Source organism: Rhodofomes roseus (genome assembly GCF_022264815.1).
Source record: "Rhodofomes roseus strain CIRM-BRFM 1785 chromosome Unknown C8Q71scaffold_5, whole genome shotgun sequence".
Taxonomy (NCBI): Eukaryota; Fungi; Basidiomycota; class Agaricomycetes; order Polyporales; family Fomitopsidaceae; genus Rhodofomes; species Rhodofomes roseus.
In genome coordinates this window covers 144,034-163,922 of record NW_025952961.1, presented here as the reverse complement: position 1 = coordinate 163,922, position 19,889 = coordinate 144,034, and the positions used below count along the sequence as shown (strand labels likewise).

Sequence of the window (19,889 nt, the reverse complement as noted above, 5' to 3'; positions counted from 1 at the left end):
ATGACTAGTTGAGGGGAGCTTGTACGATGGCCGAGACGAGGCTACCTGACGAGTCCACGACCATATCATCCAAGCTCATTTCGAAGGGTTCTGAGTGTGCTCCATTCGATGTCGCATTTTGACTCGTTTTAATTTACCGAATCATCATGAGCATGTCTAGAGGAGTTGTGAACGAAAAAAGGGTACCCTTCAACAGACGTTGGAACTGATGTGCGAAACGTTGCTTGTTTGCCGCCCTAAGTAATGTACCAGCCTGACAGACGCGGTCTCGTGGCCAGCGAAACGCGGCGTGACAAGACGCGTGTACCGTGACGCCACGCGTCGCGCGCGTTTCAAATGGCAGCGGGGCGTCGACGAAGTCACTCCATACGGCGGCCAGGATGCCTCTGCTATACACCATCTGCTGACTCGTGCATCAATGCTCCCTCATTGCGTTCTCTCATGCGCTGGTCGACAAAATTGCAGTATCTCTTCGTCGCCTGCGCAGCGGTCGCAGGGTACAGTGCTTCTCGTTGCTGCAGGCAGGCAGAACTAGAGACTGCGAACACAAAATTGCAAGAGGAGTATACTCGCTCATGGGACGAGCGAATAAGCGAGGAGGCGACAGGTAACCTCATCTTCCGGTCTCTGTCGTCTCTCATGCAAATGGCACCAAATTCAAGATATCCTAACGGTACGTGGCCAATGCCTTCTAAGCTCAGTCATGGATGATCAATTATCGCGGGGTCAGGGCATTCAATTGCGCGTGCCTCAATAGCACCGGGTACGCGGCTGTACCACGGCAGGGGCAACAGTAAACTCCCAGTCATGGACTGGCTCGCCTTCGACCCAGAACACTCCCAAACATTCCTGCGTGGCCAGAACGGCACACTCTTCACGTTCATGACCACCCGTGAGCTCAAGCTCATCTATTTTGACGGCTGCAGCGCCAACAAGCGCGGTGGCGTTGCGGACACACAGGACGTTCTCATCTGGGGCGAAGTCGGTCACGGGCGAGAGCCCTGGCGTTCCGACCCCGAGTTGGACCGTATCACTGACGCGTGTGCATGGGGGAGGAAGTACGGTATCGACGGCTTCGTTCGTATGGAGTACGACTTGTAGGTCTGCTTCGCTGCACGACCTCTTCGTTGCGCAGGACTCTGATGGGTTCTGCAGTGAGATCATGTACTGCGACTTCTCTCAAGGCCTCACGCTTGTCTCCTCCCTCGACACTCCATCGGACGCCCGCCTTGCTCCTCCACTCATGGAGGTCAGGCATGCAGGTGGTCGACATAACGCCTTCCCTGGCGAGTCACGCGTCCAAGTGGACTCTGCCACAATGATCTCGTTCTTCGACCCCGCCCTCACATCTCTCGTCGCGGCACGTCGCGGACTGCCCCGCACGCAGTATCGCATCGCGCATATTTCCGGGGAGGATACTGCCCGCGTACGCGCTGACATCTCTGAGATGGTGGCCCGCGATCCTACGGGAAAGAGCGGCATCGACTGGCGTACCCTCGCGCAGGCCATCCAGGAGAGGTTCGGAGACCGCTTGTTGTATATCCGGCATCTGCTGCATCTGGCTCGCCTGGTCGCAGCAGATACAGATGCAAGCCTTCAAGTCCATGCTCAGTTCCAGAGCATCACTGCGGAGATACACAAACAACTCCTCGTCTCTCTCAGCCCGTACATGCCCCGCGAAGGTATCGGCGAACCTACCTGGTTCGAGGCCATCGCACGAGGGTGCACGACGAGCTTCACGCCCCGATTCCCCGAGGCGCGGTTCACAAGACAAGAGCGGCTTTTGAACTATGCTGTCGAAGAAGTTCTTCACGAAGTCTGCAGAGTATACACCGAGGTGTGGAGGGATGCGTTTGGGCTTGACGTCAGAGCCAAGGGCTCGAATTTCGATGCTAGCATCGCATCCCCAATGTTGGCCAAGTGGAGGGACGCGTTCGACGCTCTAATCGAGTGGTTGGACTGGCCGATCTGGCTGAAGTGCGATCCAGCCTGCGCTGTCAATGTGGGTGGCGGGTTGTTGTCTGCTTGTGTGCTTGGGATCCTGATAGGTTGGGTGATCGCGATAGGAATTCTGTGAAGTACCCCAGCTTGCTCCGTGGCAGGCAGGAGAAGCTCGGCCTCGGTGCATTGCCATTGATAGCGATTGGGTGTAGCGCATCTCAAGTACGGAGCACTCTTATTACAGACCCAAAAAGTAGCATAACACACGCCGTACATGTCCTAATGGATGCCTTCCCGCAGAGGTTTACAGCGCGCTCTATCCTAAATTCGCGCTGTAAATCTCTGCGGCAAGTCGGCATCTCGTGTGTACCGTTGCTTCGGATCAGTACACCCCTCTTCTAAACAGGTCATTTGGAAGGGGGGTAGGACCCCCCCTTCTAGGTACAAAACACGTCCGTAAAGTTGAGTTTGAGCCTCCGACGAGATTTGGATCTTACCGTCGCGCACGCACGTCGCACCCCGACTATGTTCTGCGCCGTATTGGCACGGGAACAAGCGGGAATTCTGGGGATATTGGGTGGATGGGCGCCGGGATGGTCAGAACTTGACGGCGCTTAACCCGTCGATGGTGTCGGCGAGAGGAGGGGCGTTGGTTAGTGCCCCTCGACAATACAGGAGCCTGCTCAACGAAACTACGCGATAACACTGCCGTACTGTCCTGGGCTCTGGGGTTGCCGCGCCAAGTGCACCGCCAGGACCTACATGCGAACTGTGCAACCTACCCAGCTGGATCTACCGCCCCGATGACGCATCTGCGCGATGCCACTTCTATGTAATGCCGCCTCCGAGCGATGCCCCTTCTATGCGATGAGTCGCTTCGAGCGATGATACCGTCTTGTAGCGTAGTTATCGTTCGACGAAATCGGTACCGTCCTGTGGTGTGCTCGTTTGACGAAGCCGTTTCATAGGCCGACGAGCATGTCCACGCGACGAGGCTATCTCGTAGCGTGTTCGCTCGACGAAGGCGTCTCGTAGCAGTCTAGCTCGACAATGACAGCAGACAAGCAGTCCTCGCCCATGGAGCCTGCGAGCCAGTGAGATATCTATGCTTGAAAATATGATGCAGGCACATTCGCAGCTGTGTCTTACGGTAACGTTGTGCCACCTATTTGAGCTCCGCAAGGTATTGTCCATGGATTTTGAGTGGAGCTACGGAGGCGCACTGCAGATAAACATTTCTTAACCATAAAATCCAGGGCCCGCGAATGCATTTAGAATCGCTGAAAAGCCTGCGGGAAGGCATCCAATGAAAGGAAATCACGATGCTGAAGCGAGCTTCATCTCGCCGTGCGAGATATGAGGCTGAGTCCGAAAAGACGAGACTCAGTCAACGGCTAGGTCAGCGCGTTCGCACTCTCTCCCGACCTCCATCACCAACTCGTCAGATCCCCACTGCCCAACAATGCTGACCCCCACCGGCCAACCGTCTTCGCCTAAGCCTGCTGGCACGCTCATGGCAGGAAGACCCGCGAGAGAAGCCGGGACGTTGAGCACGTCCTGCACGTACGCGTCGAGGACGCTCTCGTCCGACTCCTGTGCATCGTCTCTGCTTTCAAGCGGCGGAGCGGTACGTATTGCAGATGGGTGGAGCAGGACGTGTATACCTTCCTCTGCTGCTTTATTTTTACGCCGGGTCGGGGAAAGTACGTTTGGCACGGCAAAGACGCGGTCGAAGTCGGCGCGGACGAGGTTCCGGACGCGCTGGGCTTGCAGGAAGTAGTTGTCGAAGGCACTGGGAGCACAATCTAAGTCAAGATTCCTCGTCACGCGCGTGGTAGCACGTACTCAGCTGACAAGGCGTAGGTTCCAAGTAGTATCCGCTTCTGAACCTCATTGCCAAAGCCAGACGATCGGCTGTGCGCGTAGACATTCGCCGCCTTCGTTTTGTCGAGGTCAGGCGGCGTCGGACTGAAGTATCCTAGAGCATGTCAGTCGACTATACTCACCATTCCCTGGCGGCAGGTCCGCTCACCGTATTGGACCCCATCGTAACGCGCCATGTTACTGCTTGCCTCCGCGCTCGAAATGACGTAGTAGGCACTGAGCGCATACGGTGTTGTGGGGAGGGAGACTGGAATGAGAGTAGCGTCGCGGGACTTGAGGTATTCAAGAACGCGGCGAAGCGGTTTAAGTGTGCTTGCATCAAGCTCGCTTGGGAAGTACTCCTGTGAGTCACCAATCAGTTTGGAAAAAAAAAAGACAAGCCTCTGAGAACAAAGTGTACCTGGGGGATACCGATACGTAATCCTTTCAACGACTCTCCGGGAGCTCGCAACCAGGACGCATGGCTTGCCTTGACAGCCTTCTTCCTGGCCCTTGGATGGGCTGCTGTTGGATCTTTGGGATCGTAAGAGGAAATGACGTCTGTGACGCGCCACATCAGAGCGTGAAGACCCCAACACAACGGCCGAGGAACTTACCGAACAGCTTCTTCACTGTGTCCACAGAACGGGCCATGACTCCCACACAATCCAGGCTATCTGCGTATGAGACAACACCCCACCTTGAATTGGTGTCAGGATAAAGCAGTCGACGAACATTGATGGTACGCACCTACTAACGAGGCCGTAAGAGGGTTTCAGTCCTACGACCCCGCAATAAGAGGCAGGAAGCCGTATCGAGCCACCTGTATCTGTAGCCAGTGCACTTTCCTTCAATCTCATTTCAGCAGCCGAATAAGCATCATACCGTCCTAATCTTACGCGTGGCTGAACCCAGCAGCTACAGATGCTGCGCTCCCCCCAGAGCTACCTCCTGCTGAGCGGCGTTCGCGGTCCGTCCATTGGACAGTGCTGCCCGCTGCTTGGAACGGATTGATCACCGGATTATGAAAGCTATAGGTGTTCAGAGAGCTGTGCTGGGTCTGAAAAGCTGATTCGATAGCTACATAGCACTGAGGCTTACCCCATCCCGAATTCGTCACAGTTTGTTTTGCCTATGAGCTGCGCTCCCTCTGCTTGAAGCAGCTCGACGACAGTAGCATCAAATGGCGATGTGAAGCCGAGTAGCATCGCCGAGGAGCACGTTGTTGGCATCCCTGAAGTGCAGATGTTGTCCTTGACAGCGACCCTAAGGTCGAGACGTCCGTCTACACGCTCCGGGGGGGCGATATGAACTAGTGCATTGACGCTAGCATTAGCATCGCGGAACGAGAGTAGGCCAGGAACCTTGCTGTGAAAGCATTTAGTTGTGCCTGCCAGTCGACATGGGACAGTCGCAGGGACAAACCGAGGCAGCATTGCTCACAACGCGACCGCCATATGAGCGCCGGCGCAGTTCGTAGGATCTATTTGGCGTTGTTGACCTAGAGCTTCGGATCCTAACATGCGCAAACATCCATAGGTCGCCTTCCTTTCCTGGAAAATATGCACTGTAGCGATCGAGGCGAAGTCCCCGTGTCTGAAGCTTCACTTCATTTCAAAACAACCCCCTTGTGCTGCGAAGTGGTCTACCCAAAGTTTCTCCTTCTTTCATCTAGCATCTAGTAAGTTGGCTTGAGTACTGCAGTACTGTCCTGAACTAACGCACGTACCAGCGATCATAGTCGCCCTGGGCCATGGCTCCATCTGTCCATAAGAAAATCAAAGTCAGCGCAAAAGAGGCAAAATCTGTCAAGGTCTTGGGCCACAAGACACTTCAGGTGAAAGAAGCTGCGAAACCTACCTCAAAACCAGCTCCTGCCACCGTTTCAGCGAAAGGCAAGGAGCGCGCTTCGACTCAAGCACCCCTCCTGAAGGCTTATAAGGCGAAAAGCGCTGTGCGCTCAGAGGCAGGGCCTTCTTCAGGATCACTGCCGAGGACCTTCAAGGTTGTTGTCGGCTCGTACGAAAAACTTCTGTACGGATTGGAAGGGTCGACATCTGCCGAGGGCTCTAGCTTCCAACTGAAACCCATCTTCATTTTCCCGGCACACATTTCCTCCGTTCGCGCAGTAGCTGCTTCACCGCAGGGAGGAAAATGGCTGGCGACAGGCAGCGGGGACGAGATCGTCAAGGTCTGGGACTTGCGGAGACAGAAGGAGGTCGGCGGGCTCATGCACCATGAGGGTACGTCTCCCCTGCATCCCATCTGACGGTCGCTGAAAGTACTGAATGTGTTCACAGGGTCAATCACGCATCTGGAATTCCCTTCTCGGTCACATCTACTATCCGCCTCGGAAGACGGCACGCTATGTCTCTTCCATGCACGCGACTGGGGTGTTCTACGGTCACTGAAAGGTCACAAGGGGCGTGTCAACTCTGTCGCCGTTCACCCCTCAGGCAAGGTGGCTTTGAGCGTCGGAAAAGATAGAACACTGCGCATGTGGGACCTCATGCGAGGAAAGGGCTCGGCGAGTACGAAGCTCGGGAAAGGTGAGTATGCACACATCGGTGTGAACCCAGAGTCTGACAGGCTACGCCAGAAGGAGAAGTCGTTCGGTGGTCAACTGACGGCTCACAGTTTGTTGTACTCTCGCAATCGACGATCGACATCTACACGACCGTAGGCCATCTCGTATTGTCGTATTGTCGAATCCTGCAAGCTAACAGTGCACGACAGGACATGAAGCTGCGACACATCATCCATCATCCTTCGCGACTGCACGATGTCAAATTCTGTAAGCGAGTGAACGGCGAGGGCGAAGTTCTGCTTGTCGCGGCAGAAGATAAAAAGGTCTCGATATACGATCTTCCGTCCGACCCAGAGACAACACCGTCAATTATCGCCGAAATGATCGGACATAGTAATCGGTTCGTAACTCGCTGATGCATGCATGACGGACTCGCTCATCATGAGATGTTCACAGCGTAAAAGCAGTTGAAACCCTAAAGATTGCCCTGCCCTCGCCCGGCAAGCCGTCTACCACAATTGCTAGTACCATATCATCCGACGGAAAGGTCTACATCTACGACCTGTCCGCTCTCCCAGCCACTATGGAAGAGAAGCTCCAACTATCTCCGGTTGCGGAATACGACACGAAGGGCACTCGCTTGACATGCCTAGCACTCGCGGATGGCGAAGTTTTGGATGGTGCGGCCGTGAACGGCAAGCGCAAACGGAATAAGGAGCACGATGCCGATGAAAGCGAGGCCGATGATGAGGAATGGGATGCGCAACAGCAGGACGGCGCCGCCTTCGAGGACGAGCAAGAGATCGAGGGCGAGTACGAGGGCGAGAGTGCTAGTGGTAGCGATGAAGAGTAGATGTGCACACTACTGATACAATGCGAGGTGTCCAAAACGTACACTACATGAAGTCTATTGCTCGTTTTCGATTCCTCGACGCTCTGTTCGCTTCTTCTGCGGGCAGGCGCATCTCGACGTCCTGTGGTGGTCTCGACGGCATAGGTGGTATGGCTTCCGCCGGTATGCCTTGCAGGGCCTCCGGTGGAGGTGCTTCCACCCACATGCTATCATCATCGTCCTCCTCCTTTCGCTCCTTCCGTTTCTTCTTCTTCCGCTCCCCATCTCTCGCTTTGTCCTTTGCTTTAGGTCTACTCGAAGGAGATTCACCGAGGTTGGCGTCCAAGCCATCCTCGTCGACATCGAAGGTCAGAAGAGCAGCTTTGGGTTTCTTTTTGTCCTTCTTATCTTTGTTCTTGGACTTCTCTTTCCTCGAGTCTCGCGCGCCGCGAGGAACGAAGGTAGGCTTGAACGTCGCCAAATCAACCTTCTCTGCTACGACGACACCGGTAGAACCGTTGACATTGGGCTGATATGCAGGGGTAGCGGAGTCTGCAAGAGTGAGGTGCGATGGGACTGGTTCTGTCACCGCAGTCACGTTCGTCGGTGCAGAAGCGGGACCATTCGATTCGAGCTTCACCTCCTCATCTGCAACGTCTTCCTCATCACTATCCTCGTCGTCGCTCGCGAAGATTGCTTTGAAGATGTCCATCGCCGGACGCTCATATGTGAGCGTGTCCCTGCCCTGGTCCTCGTCTTCCCCGAGACCTACATTGGCTAGATCACGAGGCCCATTCCTCCGCCCACCAGCCGCTGTCTCTGAGCCATCCGTGATAGCCCCAGCACTGACGAACTTCGACTCCGGCGCAGCACCCGCATACGATTGCGCCATCTCCGCATCCGCTTCCTTCGCAGCAGCCGTGGGCATCGCGAAGTCTGCGGTCGCCGCACCAGCCTCGCCGGTCATGTCTACCTCCGGGTCCTTCACGCCGAACCGCTTGCAGAGTAGTCGTGCCGGCTGCCATGGCTTGACTTCACGCGTCAGCGGGCCATACATGCCCATCCGTATCGCGCCAATCAGCGGATCATTGTCCTCTTCCTCCTGCTCTTCCTCTGCGCTGGGCTCCGGGGCAGCGACGGGCTGGTGGAGACCCTCCACGATTGTTGGTCCGGTCTCGAGGACTACGGCGCTGCGGAATCGCCCTGCCATCGCGCCCGAGAGTGGCTTGAACACTGTGGCAGACTTTGCATAGTCTTCAAGTTCCTTGTTGAACTCCTCAGCGCTTTGCCCTGGCATTGGGCCGATGCCCAACCCGGAGGGACCATCGAGGCTTTCTCGATCTGCCTGATAATTCAAGAAAGCGGTGTATCGTGACTGTTTGACGGGATCCGCGGTGAAGGGTTTGAAGCCAGACAAAGCAGCCTTAGCGATGGAGGGATGTAGTGTGGGTACCTCGATCTGACCGGGCACATGGAGCGGAGGAGGTGGTGGTGGAGCAGGGGAAGGAGTGGTCGGGGCATCCAGGGCAGCGTTCTTGATGTTCTGCAATCGCTCACGGTCTTTCTGTGACATGTAGTCGAAGACAGAGCGTGGCTGCGATGGTAGTGGCGTCTCGCCCAGCACAGATCCTCGCTAGAGATATTTCAATTCCTGAATAACTGCACCTGCCTCATGATTGTAGGTGCATACCTGATCTGCGGACATGAAGCTGTCCTTCCATTCCGCGTGCGTCTTGGGTGCAACGTTGCCTCGAGGGATCTGACCATCTGTTCCTTGTTCCGCATTTTCCTTGTCCTTTTGCTGGTCCCACACACGACGAGGGTTAGGTGTCCAACCTGGAGGTACATCCGGAAGGGGGAACCTACAAGGAATATCACCTTTAGATAGGAATAACCACGCGATGAGTGAACAGCTCACCAGCGGTCCTCAGCCACAGGCTTATCCGAGAGCACGAAACCTTTCAGTACCGGACGGCCGTCGTTGAACGTTTGGGTCACAGTGGTTGATGCGACTCTCTTGCCAAATGGCATCAGCATTCTGAACGATGTTTCGCTGCGCCATACTCACATGTGATTGGCGGCCTTGATCGCGTTTCGAGCTGGAGGAACCCATTGATATTCGCGTGTCATCCTCGTCCATCGCATCATATGCCATCCTTGACCGTCCGCCCCGGGCAGTCCCCCTACCGATGTCGTACACGTCTAAGTCGTCTTCGTCCGCATCATTCAGCGCTCCCAGACCGAAACCGGCCGCGATCTGTGGCCCCGCCTTCTCATCCTGTGCGACAGCTTCCTCGAGCCTCATGCCCGGTGTGTAACCCAGTCCATGAAAGTTGTCTTTCCGAGGGGCGATCAAAACAGCTGTGTCTCTCCTCGGATACAGATGTTTCTGAGCCTCCTCGTCCTCGCCTTCTTCCTTCGGTGCACGGGGCCCCAATTCTGTGCGCCGCTGGGCGTGGGTCAATCGTGGACCGACTCCCTGGCCCAGACGCCAGCCCATCTTCTTGAGGATACGAGCACCAACAGAGTCCTTCGGTGCAGGAGCAAGCGAGGCCTCCAGGGCAGTAGTAATGTCACTATCGCTATGTCAGCGTGGCCCACCACACAAGAGCATTCCAGCGACGTACTCCTTCTCGGCCTCCTCCGCACCCGCCCTGCGCTTCAGCTCCCTCTCCGTCCCGCCAAAGTCCATCTCCTCATGCTCGTCCACGAGCTTGCGGCCCTCCTGCAGCTCCGCGAGGTCCTCCTCGTCCATGAAGTCCTCCGGGCGCGCCGCGCGCGCCTTCACGCGGTCCGAGCGCGAGGACACAAACGTCGACGGCGCCCAGCCCTCCTTCGAGCCGACCGAGTTGAAGTAGCCCGCGGAGAACCCACCCGTGAAGGCGCCGTGCAGCCGCCGCCGGCCCTTCTCATCGCGCACTTCTTGTTTCCAGAGCGGGACGAACTCGCCGGTGTCCTTGCTCTTCTCAAGAGGTGGAAGCGGTGTGCCGATCTGTGGTCACTTGTCGGTGAGCGCGGTGAGGGGCGAAGCAGTAAGATGTACGCACCAGACAGAAGGACTCGTTCGCCTTGGAGCTGGATGGGTCGACCCCGAGGTCGTTGAGCTTTCGCTTTAGCCTACTCGTCATGTTAGTGGTTCCAGCTCTATATGAGTGTTCGGGAGCAAGGGAGGTCGAGTGAAAGTGAGAAGGCCTCCTCGCAGGCTCAGTGGTGGGCTCACGATGCCGGTGACGAAGGTGAGTAGAATATCCGCATTCGGTATGCACGTGATTCATCGAGATCCAGGACATACTACGGGCCACGGCGTACGCGGCCCGGCCCGATCCCAGTGATACATAAGTTAGGCCTCAATCAACTCAATTTTGCCTGATCCCGAACCACCCTCGTCGCTTGAACAGGGGTCGTCACTGCAATCCGAAGTGCAAGCCATAGCAAGACAGACGAACACGCTCGTCCTCGCTTAGGACACACTTCCCAAGACAATGGTTTGATAGTATGGATTCAGTTCTGTAAGTACACTAATAGTGGACAGTAAGTATCTACGCAGAGGTATCATATATAGCGTCTCGTAGGACATCATCACAAGCCGTACAACCCGGGGCGCACGCGCGGGCGGCCACCACACAGCACACACAACCGATAATTATATAGATAGGAGCGGGCGGACTGCGATATGACAGCGTGGGTGGGCATCTGCCCAGGATACGTACACGAGTATGCGAGGTGAGGAGGGTGGGTGAGGGGGGTAATGAGGGTTCGGGGGTCGGGCATAAAAGCAGAGGGCGGGGGGTCGCTCAGAAGATGACGTCGCCGATCTTGCCCCAGAAGGTCGTGGAAGGCACCTCGGGCAGTTCTGTCTCCTCGACGGTCGGGATGGCCTATCAAGCGCACCGCATCGTTAGCACCAAAATTCCGAGGCAAAAGAGACGCAGCAAGAACGCACGGTGACAAAGTCCATCTCATCCGGGCGCCACGAACGGGTGCGCTTGAAGACCTTCCAGAACACATAGAGGACAGCGAAGATCGGGATGTTGATGTACGCGGTGATGAAGCTGTCCGTGTTCCAGACCCAGAAGACGGCGAAGCCGTTGATGAGGATGAAGAAAATGAGCCAGCCGATCGCCCACCACGCGAGGTACGGCTGCAGGTTGCTGTAGTAGCTGAACTTCGTCCGGTCGATGCCCTGCACCTTGAGGCCCTTGTAGAACCGCAGGTACGTCACGCATATCGCGCCCCAGGAGAAGAATCCGGCCGTCGTCGAGAGGTTGACGAACCAGCTGTGCAGGGCGAGTTAGCGATTTGCTCTCGCAGGAAACCATGGAATACTCACTTGAAGACCGTCTCGGCACCGCTGGAGACGTTCATGAAGCTGAGCCACGCAAAGGCAGCAGAAACAAGGATAGCAGCGATCGGGAGACCCTTCTTCGTGCAGTACCCCAGGATCCTCGGCGCCTGCCCCCGGATCGCGAGACCGTACAGAATACGACTCGCCGAGAACAAGAACGAGTTGCCCGCCGAGAACGCCGACGTAAAAACACACGCGTTGATAAAAGCGGGGAGGACCTTGATGCCCGCACGGGTGAACGCGATGACGTACGGCGACTCCGCGGCGGTGCCCGAGCTCTGGAGGAGGTCCGGGTCGTTGAACGGGACGAGCATGCCCGTGATGAGGATGCCGAGGATGTAGAAGACGAGGATACGCCAGAACACGCGGCGCACCGCCTTCGCGATATTCCGCCGGGGCGACTGCGTCTCGGACGCGGCAATGGCGACGAGCTCCATGCCCTGGAAGGAGAAGGCGGCCTGCACGATGACGGAGATGAGCGCGAGGAGCCGGTCGAGGCCAATGTGCTTCGGCTCGAGACCTGCACTCGCGATGGGGCCGGGTTCCTTCCAGTACTATCCAGAGCACGTCAGTGAAGCTGTCGTGGTGTTCATTGAGATACTGCACATACGCGGAAGCCAATCCGGTCATGGTCAGGTCCTCCACCAAGGTCAACGACAAGACCAGTGATGATCAGCAGTGTAATCAAGAAAACTGGCAGAGTCAACAAAACAGCATTGGTTGGAGATCGCCAAACGCGGTTGCGGTGTCGACGCACTTTTAATAATCGAGAAGCAGAATTCTGCTTCACCGAACCACCGGACGCCGAAAATATTAATCGCGCACACGCCGAAGGTGATAGCTGCGGTGTACGCCGCGGCGTGGCCAGTCTGTGGGAGGCGCGCTCAGCACAGCCGCAAGGAACCAGGGGACGGAAGCACCTACGTCGGCGTCCCAGAAGGTGAGCAAAACGACCGCAGCGCTAATTTCGACGGGCGTGGAAATGGCGCTGGTGTAGAAGTAATTCCATCTGTGGGGGACCGGAGCATGGTGAGCTGCGTTGTTCCTACCAACTTCTCAATCTTTGACAGCTGCCGTGGCCATCAGCGCAGAGAATCCACTGCTAGCTAATCCAAAACTGATAAGGCGTTTTCTTGCAAAACGCGCTGGTGGATGTGGCGACGGCAAATGACCGATGTTTCTTGTGTCCGTGTGTCCGTACACCACGGGGGCTGAGAGGACACGGCTCTCGCAGCGTACACTGGAGGACAGCGCGACAGCAGCGCGAGTGCCCTCTTTCCGGTGGACGCCCAGCAGTGGATGCATGCGCGGTAGGCATGGCAGCTGTCAAACCCAGACTGTCATGGGACTCACCCAAGTGCGAAGCCAAGAGCGGGGTCGGCCCAGCGTGCAGCGTAATGGGGAAACGAGCCGGAGATGGGTGCGAACGCGGTCATCTCACCGAGCGAACAGAGGGTCGCGTAGCCGACGGTACCAACGAGCGCGTAGCCGATGAGGGCACCTAATGGCCCGCCCTCGCGCAGGGCCGCACCGGAACCCAGGAACAGACCTGTTCCCAGTGTACCAGCGATCTAGAGGACATGAGGAGGAGGCGTGTGCGGGAGGAAATGAGTGCGTACGGCAATCATCTGGACATGGCGCTGCTTGAGCCGCCGCTGGACCTGGTCGAGGTCTGCGGGGTCGAAATGGTAGGCCTGGTCGTCCTGGACGGCGAGCTCCTGGGTGCCCTTCTCGAGGGAGGAGCCCTCGGTCTTTTCGTCGCCAGTCTTGGCGGCATACTGGGCGCCGTAGTCGTTCTGGTCCATGGTGGGGATGGACGGCGGGCGTGAGGGGGGCGTGAGGAACAAAGAAGCACTAGGCGGGAGCGGGGCCTGTGCTTCCCACCTATAAGTAAATTCTCGCGCGGGGAGGCCAGTCTGTCATATGGGCGCCGGGGCGTAGTGGGCGATAAGCCACCTAAGCGACGCCACCGATACCAGCTGCCTATTTTGATTGGCGACGCCCCTCCGACACGGCTGTGCCCCCGCCCCGCCCTCGCCTACGTCGCCCAGTCCCAGCGAGAAATTCCTCGATTTTGGGCAGCAGAGTACGTCGGACGGGTGCGCATAGGCCGAACCACTGATGGCGTCCGGGTAAAATTGCAGGCGTCCGGCTTACGGCACAAAAACTCAGCGGGCCTCAGCGGGCCCAGCGGGCCAGCGAGATCTCAACTCAAATTGATCTCACCAGGAACACTCGGGCTGCAAGATCACCTCGATCACTCCTCGCGTGCCCCACCAGCCACCGCCTCCAATCTCCCGCGACAGTGTACATCAATGCATCACCACCGGGCTGCTCGCGCGACCACCGCGGTCACCACAGCACCGTCGACGCGGTCGCGAGCAGCGACGCTGCAGGCCACCGAGGGCCTCCCACCTCTGTCACGGGCCACTCGGGACGCCGCCACATGCTCAGCGACCGGTATGACGCCAGCGCAGTGTCCCACCTGTCCCAGACAAAATCGGTCGGAGCGACCGACTCTCCCTTATCTAAGCGCCCCGCCGCCCTCTTCCCGAGTGTACCCACTCGTACGGGGCCATCATCAGTGAAAATGAACTGTCCAGGACCGCGCAGTTCATTTCCACCAAGTGATGGGCCCCGTGCAGGCTCTGTCGGAATGTCGCAGTCGCTCTGCGTCGACAGCTGGTAAGAGCGGCGCACTGCGCCACCATCGCGACCGCGTCCTGGGCAGTGGCGCGCGGGTGCGGTCGGGCACCACAACGCCCGACACACGAGTCGTCATGGCAGAAGCATATGCCGTGCGTCCCTTGGGTAGTGGTGCCCATTTACGCGATGTTCCTCGCAAGGACGACGCGGATCGACTACTTCATTCAATGCAGACCCCTGGGCAGGAACACGCCTGTCATGCGCACCATACTGGCTATACGGATTGGGGATACAGTTGCACACCGTATCAGTGGATTTCGAATCTCGCGTTGACGCTGCAGTGGCCAAGCAGTGGCCCCGGACTCCGTGTGATAAGTTGGCAGCGCGTACACGGCGGCGCACCAAAGCAGCCCTCCTGACCACCCCTCGCATCCACGCTGTGCTCCGACACGACATCCAGCGTGGCGCACGACCACTGCGGCGCGCCGGTAGGGTTGCGTGTAAAAGGGGCCTGTAAAAAACAAGCACCTTTTTTACATGTAATTAACGCGTAAAATACCGGTAAAATACTGGACCGTGAGGTGGGCATGTAAGAAAAGGTAGAAAAGAAAGTCACGTGCAGCTGTGGCCGGTACCCTCGGGCCTTACGGTTCGGGACTTGCGTGATCTCGAATCTGAGGCCGAGGGCTGAATCGGGCAGCCAAGACGTCGGCCAATGTACAAAAATTGCGAACATATCCCTCCCCATGCAATGTAGTATACATCTGTGACAGTACTCATATGTACACATGGTAAACCTCACTGCTAATAGCCGGCATAGCCGCCACTCCTGGTATTATGAGACCGTCGCCATGTGCAGCACACACATCAATTGAAGTCGAGTTAGTAAGCAACAACTGTAGTTACACTAGTAGCACTAGCGCGACAAGTCACTGTTGAGCCCACGGCCCACCGTCTTGCTGCTACATCGGTCCTCACAAGCCCGAAGTCTCCATACCTCATGGCTACTAAGTCAAAATCTGATGCTGGTGTCTTTGTATCGAGCGAATGGATACGGAAGGGGAAGGACTTCGCAAACGCCCCACGTTATGTCCACTGTGCACTCCGTGATGCCCTTGCTGTCCCATCGGTCGTCGACACTGCCCTGTTCGCCTCGCCGTCAGCTTCGGTTGGCATCAGGAAACTGTGCAATCTCTGACGGTATGTACGTCTGAGAGCCGGCCTTCAGAGCGTCAGAGCCTGTCAGGGCACTCCAGATATTACAACCCACCAGTTGGTTTCAGATAGTGCCAGAAAGTATCAGGTAGCACAGTACGTCAGAAAGCAGATATCACAAATTTCATCAGGAAACCCCTCCTGCAGATTAATTGGCACAAACGCAATGTATTAAGACTACTACATATCATAATGTACGTCTACCCGTCAGAGCACATGTAGGTGGGGCCCGTGCGCAGAGTTATCCTCGAGCGGGATAGGGGCGCGGAACTGACCACATCCGCGCTTATGGCGCGAGGTGCGCGGCGCGCCGGAGACGTTCTGGACGCTGCTGCACTCGAGGGAAGTGCCTGAGTAGGCGTAGAGGCCTCCGAAAAATCTCCTTACCCTTGGGACCCGGAATTGCGACGGCCTCGTTGCTCTCACGACGCGTCGCCGAGGTCTTCTCCATCCTCGCGTTGAGTGCGGACGCGAGGGTCGCGATCCTCGTTGGTCGCGTCAGCGAGACCCGCCGGCGTCGCGCCGTAGAGGCTGGCGAAGTGCGCTAGGGAACGCTGGAGCTTCGCGAGGTAGTCGTCGTTGTGCGCGAGTGTGCGCTGCAGGATCTGGAACCATGCGCTCGTCGTCGGCTCCGCGGAGAGCGCGTCTTTGTGTGGTGTGGGCGCGGGGCCGGGCACGTGCGGGTGGGTTGGCAGCAGATGCGTAGAAGTTGCGGATGCGGAGGGCGGGGCGGCCGCGCGCGATGTACAGTGCGAGGGAGGTGCTGAAGTACGCGCGCAGGAGAATCGAGATGGAAGTGGGGGAGAGGTTCGGGACGTAGGAATGTAAGAACAACACGGAGGTGACGAGGCGGAGGCTGTAGACCAGTCAGTGAGAGTAGTGCAATGGGTGTTGCGGTCTACCTACAGGAAGAAGCCCCCGTCGAACTTCTTGCCGGGCGTGGAATACCTCCCGGCCCAGCCGCCAACACCGTGCAAGAGGACCTTCTTCCAATTGAGCTCCTCGACCTTGCGGTGGACCGCCTCCTTGTCTCTGCCGTTGAGTCCATTCTGCCGCGAGCTCGAAAATCTGCTGTTCTCGCACCTCCAGCACGTTGATCAGCATGGTCTCATCTGCGGAGTTCTCGACGGGGATCCCGACCGCTGATGGAGCGTGAGCAGGATCGTTCACGATCTTCGCAAGGATCACAAGAGTATGCGATTCCGTGACTTCTGTGCGCCCGTTGGCGCGCCATTCAGACCGACTGACGACAATGCCGCGATAATGTTCGATACCGATGAAGCGAACACACTTCCCGTCGAGGTGAAGAGCGCACTTACCCGGTGGTCTTGCACTCGTGCCCCAGCCAGCACGACGGCGAAATCTGCGCGGCGGACTGTCCAGCCGGGGCGCATTGACAGCACGAACGTGTGAGGGGTGCGGCTGCAACTGTTCAGGCAGAGGTTGGAGGGCGGGCTCAGGCGGTGTATCAGCATCATAGGGTACACGCACTTTATCTCGTGCATCCTCTCGACGTCCTGTTTGCGTTATCCCGTCCCCACTCTCTGTTCTCGCTCGATCCAAACCCGTGGCCACGCGCGCCAGTCGTCCGTCGTCATGGTATGTCAGGGTTATAAGGTGTAACATAGGCTGAGGAGGCGGTCGACGAAGACGTCCGTGCGGGCTCATCCACGCGCGGGCGGAACGTCCGGTGGAAGTCGAGGTTGAGCAGCAGAGCTCTGCCACGTCAGAGGGTCGTGCCGGCGAGGGCCCAAGCAGCGCAGGATAGGTCGAAAACGCGGGTCAGTCAATGGCAGGGTGGGTGACCAGATGACGGGTGGATGTCCGCGCGAGCGAGCGGGAAGGTGCTTGGGTACGTGAATGTCGATGTGGAGGAGGAGAGCACGACTCGCAGGCGCAGCTGAAGTGCTAAGCGCCTCAGCCACTGCGACACGTCAGTGACGCGCGCTTGCTACCGTCCTCTCGCTGCACTTCACCACACCTCCATCTTTGGCCTCGGCACCCCCTTCGCTTCGCTTCTACCTACCTCGATCACATATGTGCAAGTCCGTCCGCAAGAGACGTCGGCATGTGAATCAACCGGCCACGCGCCCCACGATTGCGTGGCCCAGCAGCTGCAACGGGCTCCAAGCGACGCGCAACTGTGACGGGGGAGGGGGGCGAAGGATGGTCGCGAAGGAAGGAAAAATGTGGGTAGAAGGCAAAGTGATCAGGTGAGTACTACAGCTCTTGTCGTCTTGCGACCTTGCCTGGCGAACGCAGTCAAACGAATGCCAGCGCGCGCAGGTCTCCCTCTAACGTCGACGCCGACGGCTTCGTTCATCTCGCCTCTCTACCTACTGTCTACTCATTGTACAAGACCTGGGGTATGGCTGGAGAACCCTACGCGACAGGTGCGTACGCGACATCGCTGCGCAGCGCCCACAACCCCATCCACTAATATCAATCACAGGACGTATACCTTACCGGGGCTTAGCATTTTAATCAATTACCCTCGTTTTGCTACGACACTCATGGCCCCGCGGCGCATCCTCCAACTCCCTTAGCCCGCCTGAGGTCGTCTTCCCTGGCACGGGTTCCGCGTCTCCGGGAACATTGCTGTGTTCTGTCTCGCCCTTGAATGGGCTCACGCAGTTCCTCTCGAGGCCGACGAATTGGTTTAACCGTGTGACGTCCGACAAGGTGTCACGCTCTTCAATTAGTTCCAACGAACCGAGGTCCAGCACGAGTTCTTCAGGCCGGAAGCACAAGATCTCGCACCCAACGGACCCTCAGCCAAATCCTTGTAGGCCCGCTGAAGATGAGCGCGCCTCTAGCTCGAGGAGCCAGGCTGCCAAGCACCGGCGCGTCAGCCCGATGAGCCCACGCGCGAGCACGATGGACGACCCGCACGCGTCGAGCAACGTGTAAGCTCATGGATTAGTGCTCGACAACAGAGTCTTGACGTGCATGGGCCCACCGGGTAGTAGTGGGCGCGAGCTTAGTGTGAGTGTTGCCGTGGAGTGCCATTACGTGTTTGTTGGTTCGTTCTCTTGTGCACTCCCCATGTATGTACAGTAGTATGCCATTAGAGCTGTCTATAATGACGGAAATATATTGTTGTTGAGCATATGACATCTGAAGTCACTGAGAGTCTGACACATTATCTGACCACTCTGGATCACTCTGAGACTTTCTGAAGATGTCTGAGAATTCTATCTGACAACAACAATTTGCGAAAATTCGACACCTTGAGGACTGGCCAAATGAACCGTTCTGACGCGATCTGAAGTGTCCTGAGCGCTTATGAAGCCCCTGACAGGGCCTGTCAGAGGAATTGCACGAAAACCTGATGGGATACGGAAGGGGAAGGACTTCGCAAACGCCCCACGTTATGTCCACTGTGCACTCCGTGATGCCCTTGCTGTCCCATCGGTCGTCGACACTGCCCTGTTCGCCTCGCCGTCAGCTTCGGTTCTTACATTCCTTGCAACCCCACAAATACCAACACTCTCACCGGGAGCCAACGACGGCGCAACTGTTGCTGTCAGAGACTTCTTCTCTGAAGACCCCCCATGCCTACCGACATTCCGTGCCCTGCGGGAGCTTCCTGTACCGCCTATAGAGCTTATCAACGAGCTGTTTCGTGCTGTAGGTCAGGAATGGCTCAGTGGCAAGCTCTCGATCCACTATCAACATCTGCATTCGACGTCGTACGCTGCGAATGATGGAGCCGGATCACCTATGCCCTTCTATGTCCTCAGCATCTGGCGCCGAGTACACCATAGACAACAGACGTACACAACCTGGACGAAGGCAGAAGCATGGTTGGCTAGCTGCCGGCAGCCAAACGTGTCCTCAACGCGGCTCCTCTTGACCCGGATCCCTTACTCGGGTCGCATCCTAGGGCTTGATGGTAGACCAGACACGACCGAGCTCGCTATATTCCTGTCGCAAGAGTGGCTATCTTCAGATCATATCAACATGGTCTGTGAGATCCTGCGCACCGATATTGAGGCCAACAAGGACCTCTGTAGCAAACACGTCATCTGGGACACGTACTGGACGCAGCTGCTCCAGCAAAAGTATGCCCATGCGATGGAGAAGGCATGTAGTGATGGTGTACCTATGCCACCGCCATGCGATGTCCTTCCTCCGTGGATGCTCGCGTTCGGAGAACGCCTCGCTAACGGCGAACTCCACTCGATCGGCATCATCTTCAACCTGAACGGAGCTCATTGGGTCTCCGTGGTAGTCGACTTCGAGGAAGGGCAGATCCTTTATGCCGACTCGATGGCGCAGAGCATGTCGTCAGAAGTGCACCATCTTCTAGATTGGTGGCTGACCCCATACGCCAAAGAGCGGCTCACCGTCACATCCCTTCCCTGCACGCAACAAGCTGTTGGCGACACCTTCTCGTGTGGGATATGCGCCCCAAATGCTATTGCCCACCGTTACTTCCCCGAACGGCATCCGTTGATTGCGCCTGATGCTGTTGACGGCGCTCGCATGGACCTCCTGCATCGCATCTGGGACTATCT

At 57.3% G+C, this 19,889-nt stretch overlaps 6 protein-coding genes across 6 annotated transcripts; 2 read left to right on the top strand and 4 right to left on the bottom strand.

The window, feature by feature from the left end:
- The first annotated feature begins 339 nt into the window (after nt 1-339).
- On the top strand, nt 340-2,447 carry C8Q71DRAFT_461009 (uncharacterized protein). Its single transcript, XM_047918682.1, has 4 exons — nt 340-673; nt 731-1,097; nt 1,156-2,002; nt 2,067-2,447. The coding sequence occupies exons 1-4, from the start codon at nt 442-444 to the stop codon at nt 2,151-2,153; spliced, it is 1,533 nt and encodes a 510-aa protein (XP_047781379.1). The 5' UTR covers nt 340-441; the 3' UTR covers nt 2,154-2,447.
- An 877-nt stretch (nt 2,448-3,324) lies between these two features.
- Nucleotides 3,325-5,240, bottom strand: C8Q71DRAFT_702496 (amidase signature enzyme; the record flags this gene model as incomplete). Its single annotated transcript, XM_047920252.1, has 8 exons — nt 3,325-3,733; nt 3,787-3,919; nt 3,974-4,166; nt 4,226-4,365; nt 4,422-4,504; nt 4,555-4,659; nt 4,716-4,853; nt 4,906-5,240. 8 exons carry the CDS (start codon nt 5,238-5,240, stop codon nt 3,325-3,327), a joined length of 1,536 nt encoding a protein of 511 aa, XP_047781378.1.
- A 112-nt stretch (nt 5,241-5,352) lies between these two features.
- C8Q71DRAFT_460888 (WD40-repeat-containing domain protein) lies at nt 5,353-7,206 on the top strand. Its single transcript, XM_047918680.1, has 6 exons — nt 5,353-5,485; nt 5,537-6,047; nt 6,105-6,353; nt 6,404-6,483; nt 6,541-6,731; nt 6,788-7,206. The coding sequence occupies exons 2-6, from the start codon at nt 5,558-5,560 to the stop codon at nt 7,182-7,184; spliced, it is 1,407 nt and encodes a 468-aa protein (XP_047781377.1). The 5' UTR covers nt 5,353-5,485; nt 5,537-5,557; the 3' UTR covers nt 7,185-7,206.
- On the bottom strand, nt 7,206-10,376 carry C8Q71DRAFT_460891 (uncharacterized protein). The gene is made up of 6 exons (XM_047918681.1): nt 10,211-10,376; nt 9,791-10,155; nt 9,232-9,739; nt 9,082-9,179; nt 8,854-9,025; nt 7,206-8,796 (listed from the first exon to the last, which is right to left on the bottom strand). Exons 1-6 carry the CDS (start codon nt 10,289-10,291, stop codon nt 7,228-7,230), a joined length of 2,793 nt encoding a protein of 930 aa, XP_047781376.1. The 5' UTR covers nt 10,292-10,376; the 3' UTR covers nt 7,206-7,227.
- A 581-nt stretch (nt 10,377-10,957) lies between these two features.
- Nucleotides 10,958-13,313, bottom strand: C8Q71DRAFT_721574 (general amino acid permease 1; the record flags this gene model as incomplete). Its single annotated transcript, XM_047921462.1, has 9 exons — nt 10,958-11,041; nt 11,107-11,440; nt 11,494-12,062; nt 12,119-12,201; nt 12,266-12,377; nt 12,433-12,517; nt 12,748-12,831; nt 12,862-13,079; nt 13,128-13,313. 9 exons carry the CDS (start codon nt 13,311-13,313, stop codon nt 10,958-10,960), a joined length of 1,755 nt encoding a protein of 584 aa, XP_047781375.1.
- Nucleotides 13,314-15,791: 2,478 nt separating this feature from the next.
- C8Q71DRAFT_855043 (uncharacterized protein) lies at nt 15,792-16,763 on the bottom strand (the record flags this gene model as incomplete). Its single annotated transcript, XM_047927136.1, has 5 exons — nt 15,792-16,015; nt 16,047-16,225; nt 16,276-16,394; nt 16,453-16,659; nt 16,689-16,763. The coding sequence occupies 5 exons, from the start codon at nt 16,761-16,763 to the stop codon at nt 15,792-15,794; spliced, it is 804 nt and encodes a 267-aa protein (XP_047781374.1).
- Nucleotides 16,764-19,889: the final 3,126 nt, after the last annotated feature.

What these genes read in the sequence shown, in the direction of transcription:
- C8Q71DRAFT_461009 (XM_047918682.1), top strand. Translation starts at nt 442, where the DNA reads ATGCGCTGGTCGACAAAATTGCAGTATCTCTTCGTCGCCTGCGCAGCG. An exon ending in AAATTCAAGATATCCTAACG is followed by an intron (nt 674 to 730) that starts GTACGTGGCCAA and finishes TCGCGGGGTCAG; the next exon opens with GGCATTCAATTGCGCGTGCC. An exon ending in GTTCGTATGGAGTACGACTT is followed by an intron (nt 1,098 to 1,155) that starts GTAGGTCTGCTT and finishes TGGGTTCTGCAG; the next exon opens with TGAGATCATGTACTGCGACT.
- C8Q71DRAFT_460888 (XM_047918680.1), top strand. Translation starts at nt 5,558, where the DNA reads ATGGCTCCATCTGTCCATAAGAAAATCAAAGTCAGCGCAAAAGAGGCA. An exon ending in CGATCGACATCTACACGACC is followed by an intron (nt 6,484 to 6,540) that starts GTAGGCCATCTC and finishes AGTGCACGACAG; the next exon opens with GACATGAAGCTGCGACACAT. An exon ending in ATGATCGGACATAGTAATCG is followed by an intron (nt 6,732 to 6,787) that starts GTTCGTAACTCG and finishes AGATGTTCACAG; the next exon opens with CGTAAAAGCAGTTGAAACCC.
- C8Q71DRAFT_460891 (XM_047918681.1), bottom strand. Translation starts at nt 10,291, where the DNA reads ATGACGAGTAGGCTAAAGCGAAAGCTCAACGACCTCGGGGTCGACCCA. An exon ending in CGAACGAGTCCTTCTGTCTG is followed by an intron (nt 10,156 to 10,210) that starts GTGCGTACATCT and finishes AAGTGACCACAG; the next exon opens with ATCGGCACACCGCTTCCACC. An exon ending in ATCAAGGCCGCCAATCACAT is followed by an intron (nt 9,180 to 9,231) that starts GTGAGTATGGCG and finishes CCATTTGGCAAG; the next exon opens with AGAGTCGCATCAACCACTGT.